The sequence below is a fragment of the Condylura cristata genome, unplaced genomic scaffold (assembly GCF_000260355.1).
Source record: "Condylura cristata isolate star-nosed mole 26May11 unplaced genomic scaffold, ConCri1.0 scaffold00034, whole genome shotgun sequence".
NCBI classification, from domain to species: domain Eukaryota; kingdom Metazoa; phylum Chordata; class Mammalia; order Eulipotyphla; family Talpidae; genus Condylura; species Condylura cristata.
In genome coordinates, this window is record NW_004567135.1 from 6,751,130 (window position 1) to 6,757,745 (window position 6,616).

At 44.3% G+C, this 6,616-nt stretch overlaps 1 protein-coding gene across 2 annotated transcripts in view; it reads right to left on the reverse strand.

Moving 5' to 3' along the window:
• Positions 1 to 279: 279 nt before the first annotated feature.
• Positions 280 to 6,616, reverse strand: part of DIP2B (DIP2 disco-interacting protein 2 homolog B (Drosophila)) — a 180,128-nt gene continuing 173,791 nt past the window's right edge. For both annotated transcript variants that reach the window (XM_012732476.1, XM_004692753.2), the window contains 5 exons: positions 6,345 to 6,402; positions 4,624 to 4,698; positions 3,337 to 3,514; positions 2,503 to 2,626; positions 280 to 810 (listed from right to left, as the gene is read on the reverse strand). In XM_012732476.1, coding sequence (XP_012587930.1) covers positions 558 to 810; positions 2,503 to 2,626; positions 3,337 to 3,514; positions 4,624 to 4,698; positions 6,345 to 6,402 — 688 coding nt within the window. In that variant the 3' untranslated portion in view covers positions 280 to 557. The remainder of the gene's footprint in view (positions 811 to 2,502; positions 2,627 to 3,336; positions 3,515 to 4,623; positions 4,699 to 6,344; positions 6,403 to 6,616) is intronic.

Consider the following 6,616-nt stretch of genomic DNA (forward strand, 5'->3'; position numbering starts at 1 on the left):
CATGTTTAAAATACTCCTCAATGTTTTAATATAGTCAAGAATTGTATATATTTAAAGTAATTGTCATATTCAGTGGGTTATCTGATTTGTTTATGTGTCGAATGAAAGTAAGCCAAGTAGTTCCATGTTAACAAAACCTGCAGAATGTCTAGAACTATGGTAAAATGGCATAGTCAGAGTAGGGAACTGTAACTCAGACTACCCCTTCATTGACTTCATTAAACTTCCTTACAAAATTCTAAAACTGCATTAGGTAAAAATACAAGTATATACAACAGATGAAAAAAATGCAACATGCATGTAACTGCTTTAGCAATGAGCTGCTCACCCCATGTCAGAGATTATGACTGAGAGACTTGACTGTTAAAACTTTTCATTTGCCACCATAGAATTGCGCTTTCCCGTGTCAAGTGATTGCAGAATTCCACAGGATGAGATGAAGGATATAATGTAGCTGTCTCAGCTGATCTCACATCATTTGAAAGCTTGCTCCTAGTCATGGGTCTCTCTGGTCCTTGTGAATTGCAGGATGGTCCCTGGAATCCCCACGAGGCTGGTTACATGTTATAAGCCACATAGATGGGATCTAACTGGTCAGCCAGGAAACTGTCACGAAGGTGCATCCGCTGCTTCTCTCCCCTGGAGTTGATAGGGATAACACCTGGGTCCACCACAACCACAACGCCAACGATGAGGTAATGCTCTTCCAGCACCACATTGGTCACCAGAGGAACCAGATCTAGGGCTTCCTGCTCTGAGCCACACAGTTCCACAACCACCACAAGCAAGTTGGTCCACGTAAACACGGCACTGAAATTCCAATGACAGACAGTTATTGTCACTGCAGTTACCAGCCACCTTCTACAGCAGCTGCTCAAGACTTAGCCCCGGTTCCTGCACATTGCCTTTTCTAGAAGCAGTCACATCTATGGCCATATGTGATCATGATTAGCTAAGTCATCCAAAATCTCTTGGGAATCTGGAAGTTGTTAGCTAGTCACCTGAGATGTGGACTTGAAAGTTCTCAGATAGCCAGGGGTGTAGAGAACAGAGAATGGCTTTTCAGGGAGGAAGCAAAGAATGAAGTGAAAGCTAGCAGGGCTCTAGAAAGTATGAGCATGTGTTTCCTGATGGTTTTCCTCTTCCTTGTTTTAACTTTGTGATCCAGAGTTAAGACTTTTAGGAATTTCTGAGATTGCCAAGTAGTCCTTCCATTATTAAGTTTTGTTGGGATAGAGTCTCTGTTATTTGAAACTTAGTTTTAACTAAGATAATATTCTCACAGCTAGTAAGGGAGTTGGTTTGATTTCATCTGAGCTTAGTGCTCCACACAAGCATCTCTTGTATCTACTATATAAGGTAGATGGTCATTTTAACTAGAGGACTGCAGGATAGACCTAACTTGTGATAAGCAGTATTACAGATTCCACATGAAGAAGTTAAACAAAAATCGCTAGAAATCTTACATAGCAGAATTGAGGTTACTAAAAGAGGAGGGAGGTTGGGGATCAAAGGGGAGTCCAGTGGACTATGTGGAGGATTATAGGTGCTTTGGTGGTGGTGGTTATGGAGCAGTAACATACATCTGAGAGTGTGTAAGACCTATATATATGCCCCTAAATTATGTATAATGTAAACCCATTGCTACTTCAAAAATGGACACAAAAGGAAATTCTAATCATTTAAAAAAAAAAACTGCATAGTAGGTGGCTGCATTAAAAGTCAAATGTCTAAAACTAGAGAGGAGGGTAAGGATGTCTCATTTCTCTATGTTGTTTATCCTCATGGATATTGTGAAATTCTAGGAGAGACTGATCCAACCAGACCGTCAATAGATAAAGAAGCACCTGGAAAGCATGAGGAACCATTAGAAGAATTATCATCGTTAACATGGGGAAGAAAGACCAACGAAGAACACACTGACTTAAAAGTAAAAAAGTGTCTGGATTGTATATTGGCCAGAAACAGAATGAAAACCAGCAGGTAAAAAGCTCTGTAGTCTTAGGAATTTTAAGTCAGTTGAGGTTGAATGATCCTCTACCTGGATGACGTAGGGGGATTCCTGCATTGGGGGAAACCGAATGAGATAACGATGATCCTTTGCAGCAGCTTACTAGTTACCAGTTTATGAAGCAGGAAGTAGCAGAGAAAGTACTCTACAGGTGAGAAAACCAGCTTATGTGGGGGACAGCAAGGCCTGTCACCTCACCTTCCTGTCATGGTGCCCACTGACTTTCTAGAGGCAGGTGACCAGTAAGGGCCCCTCCCAGGTAAGCTCAGTCCTTTTTAAGGACTGAGTTCTACCGCGGAACCTCAGATCTGGCCCCAGTCTGGTCTCGTGGGCACAGTGCACAGGCTGCATGCCAGGACGAGCACCGGTCCACTTGTTTCCTTGCTCCCCAGAGGTCTGTGTCAACATGACGTACAGTACAGGCCACTGACTACCCAGGGCAACTGGCTGACACTGCAGCTGAGTGAATACGCATTCTGTGTGGGAATTACCATTCAGCAATGCTCCTGTGGACCCGAGACACTGAGGTCTCAATGTCAATCGGGTGGTATCGTAACCCTCTCAGCTCCAGTGTTTCGTCCAGCGCTCCCACCACATACAGTGCGTCGTGACGCTCTGAGAGAGAGAAATGCAGTTGGTCAGACATGCTGAGGGCTGGCAGTGCCCAGGACTCCTGTTGCCACCCACATCACCATGAGCCACCCCTGCCTGCTGCATAGTTGAGTAAATACCTCGCCTAGTTCTGCTTCCCCACCTGTGAGAGGGTGATAAATGGTTGCTGTGAGAATGGAAGGAGGTAATCCACTTACGGTACTTAATATGATGCCTGGTACAGTGTAAGTGCAAAAAGGTACATTAGGTATTAACATGTACCAGGAATGGCCTCAAGTGCTGGGGAGAAGAGACAAGATGTGACTTCTTCTCTGAAGACACCAGGGGGAAACAGATATGCTTGCCCCTCAGTGCAGCTCAAGGGTTCAAGGGAAAGTAGAAGCCAAGCTGAACTTTTTTACAGGTAAGTAGGAACTAGCCAGGTGATGTGTGGGGAGGGTGGAAGTGGACTGGAGTTGGGAAGAGCTGGATGTGTTGTTTCCAGCCACCAGGAGCAGCTTATCTACCCAGGGTCTGGGCCTGTTGTTAGTAGGCAAGGCTGCATGGTTTACTTACTCCCTAGGTACTGTTCACGGAGTGAAACATGAATTCAAGTATGTATGCGGCAGTCACGGGAAGGAATAATTAACACACTCTAAGGGCAGGCTGACGAAGGCCAGCCATAAGCCTGAAATGCAAAGTAGAATAATGGAGAGAACCGGTTTGGAAGATACCTCCGGTGGCTGCAGTGAGTTCAGTTCTGCGGACAAAACCCAGGTATCCCGTCCGAGCCCAGAGTGTCTGAGCAGCGTCACCAAAGCTGAGGCGAGTGTTGAAATGATCAGCTTGAAGAGTCTCGCTATCGTAGATGGTGTAATAGCCACTGGCCGTGTGGGGACTGTTCACCCAAATCTACAATAGGGAAAGAGCAGAGGTCACGTTTCAGCAGGAATATACGACTATCAACTCAATCCTCATGCAACAGATTATTTTTGGTTTTTGAATCTTAACTATTTTGCTAATAACTGCAAAATCAAGGTGGCTGATACTTATCAAGTGTTTGTGTGGGAGGTGGGGTGAATGCTTTATGGCTTATCCTCACATGACAATCTAGTTGTTCATACTATTGTTAATCCTCTTTTTTACAGATGAGTTTAGAGTCAGGTGCCCTTGACACGGAAGCCAGCAGACGCACCCCCAAGCCTGTCTGGCTAGAGGCTATGCGCCTGACCACGACGCTACGTTGTCTTCCTGCCTACCTCTAAGCTGCTTCCAGAGCTTCACAGATGCATCAAGGGGTCGTATCTGTACTTGATTTACAATGTAGAAATAGCTGTAACTAATAATGATAACACCAGCATTTACTGAAAACTTACGTGACAAGCGTTCCAGATACTAATGCATTGAATGATCACACAATTCTAGGTGGTGAGGCAGGTGCAGTTGCTATTTATAGGGGAGGAAACTGAGGTCACAGAAGCTGACGCGAGACCCGGTCACTGGCTCCCACATCCACGCCAGTGTTCCCGGTGAGCTATGGGATGAAGCACTAGTGTTCCTCAGTGATTTGGGGAAAAGAAAATTAGTCTTTAAATTTTTTATGCACCTGAGGGAAGAAATCCTACGTTGTGAGAAAATAAGCAAGGATGTTTAAAAAATAATTTTAAATACACAAAAATGGATACATTTTGAAACTTTGTATTTGTGGTTTGTTCCTTTTAGTGTCTGTCATTCTTTAATAGGTCGGAGCAGATAGGATTTGCCCTTTTCATTTTTGGTTAAGGTGATGTCAGTGGTCCCAAACTTGGGACGAGTTCTAGTTTGGGTATTTAAATAAACCTCTCAATTCTGACCTCAGTTTCCCCCTTCTGTGGTTTTGCATTCTCCTTACAAAGATTAAAACCTCCTTGAAGATGAAATTCACAACTGGAGAAAGGGGAAATCCACAGTTCACTGATATCCAGAAAGTGAACATGAGTATTTTGCCGACTTTTCAGAATACAGGTAAAAACTGTGCATACCTCTCCGAGGTGAGAGTCTCCAACAGGCCCTTTGGTCTCGGGGTTAACAATGACCACTTTCACTCCAGGTAAAATCTAAAAATCAAAGAAAAGGCAAAGATTTGGTTCACTTCTGTCTAATGACCTCCAGGGAACGCAGCTCATGGCCCTGCACACGATGGGAGCTGACCGAGATGGCTCTTGCTGCATTGTCCTCAGTGGAAACGAGTGTAAAGTTCATCCTCACAAGAAATGGAACCAACCAGTCTCCTGTGTCCTCAGATGAGAAGCATCAACCCAGAACCACATCAGAATTTATGACTTCCTTTTCCACGATCTGTCCTGCCCACAAGAATGACAGCAGTGAAGCCCCTCAAGGCAGGAAGGGCAGTGGGGAGAGATGGCCTGGGTGGCCTCTGCCTCCACCATCAGTTAGGAGCAGGTGCTAGCTGACAAGAGAAGCCTCCCTGGCTACCAGCATTCTGTCCTTTAACCCTCCCTTTTTAACTTGGGTTTCTAGAGTATGTGATTACTTGAGAAGTAGACAGTGATCTGGGTCCGCACATCTGAACCTCAAAGACAACAGACTTTCAGGAGGCTGGGACCAGGCATCGTGCTAAAGCTCCTGAGGTATCTACACTCTAGCTGAGGCTGATGTGAACCTGACCAGATGGGAGATCAGCCCCCTCCACTTCAGATCAAAGGGTGAAATGGGCCCAGTCCCCTCTGGGGTTAATCCGTCAAGGGTTACACATACATGATCCCTTTGTGATTCCCAGTTTTCTTTTCCAGAATTACTAGAAGGGATTCTTAGGCATCATCATCTCTTCAAAAAAAGGATGAGAAACTTAAAAGTTTATGCTGATGTTCTATCATCCTTAGTAAATTGTCCAGAACTGCTACAGACTGAATGTTGTGTCCCCCCAAATTCAGATTGAAACCTAACCCTTAGTGTGATGCATTAGCAGGTAGGTGTTGGTTTCTGGGGTTGATTATGAGGTCATGAGGTCCTCATGGATTAAGGCCTTTATGAAAGAGACCACAGAAATTTCTCTTGCCCCTTCCACCTCTGAAGACACAGTGACAGACGGCCATCTGCGAGTCAGAAACCCCTCACCAGACACCACTCTGGTGCCTTGATCTGGGACTTCCCAGCCTCATACCTGTGAGAAACTGTTTTCTGTTGTGTTTAAGCCCCACACCCAATGTTACAGCAGCTCAAGGTCCCCTTGAACATTTTAAAGCTTCATTCTCATCTAAGAAACTTACCCTCATAGAAAATCACTTTTGAATCTTTAATCTCTTACCCATTTTGGTTTCTCTTGCAACAGTAAATACACATTTCTCTTCCCTGATCTTAAACAGCCCTATCTGCCATCACTATTTTTCTCGTTGCGTTTATAAAACTGGTTCTTTTCGGGTGTTGCTCATCACCTTAAACAGAATGAACACTGAATTTTGCTGGCATGTCATAAGGATAACACACAAGTTGAGCTTTTTTTTTAAGTGTGAAAATGAATTTAAATCTTGTATTCTTTTAACCTATATACCAACATGAATTTAAACAAAAGTGCTGGCTTAGTTGAAGCTGATGAATTATTTCCAGATTTCAGTTAGGTCCTGCTGTGGGTAAAACTGGGTATATTGCGTCTATTGCCCAGGGTATATAATATGACTTCAGAGTTGTCTAAATGAGCATCTCTACACAGACCACCCTCCCAGTGGTTAACAGAGCAAGTTACCTTTCCAGACTCCGAGAGGAGCAAACTCTGGGGGGCGCCCCGTTCCACAAGACGAACCCTGAAGAAAGACAAATTCACTACCGATGAGCCTTAAAAAGACAACCTCACCACGTCTATTCTAGCTGTGTGCTCTCTTCCCGAAACCTGTTTTGTCTCTCCATCTCACGCTAGAGCAGAGATTCTCAACCTTTAACACTACTGACATTCTGGTTCAGATTTTGTTGCTGTTATGGGGAGTTTATCTGCACTCCTGTAAGTTTTGCAACATCCCA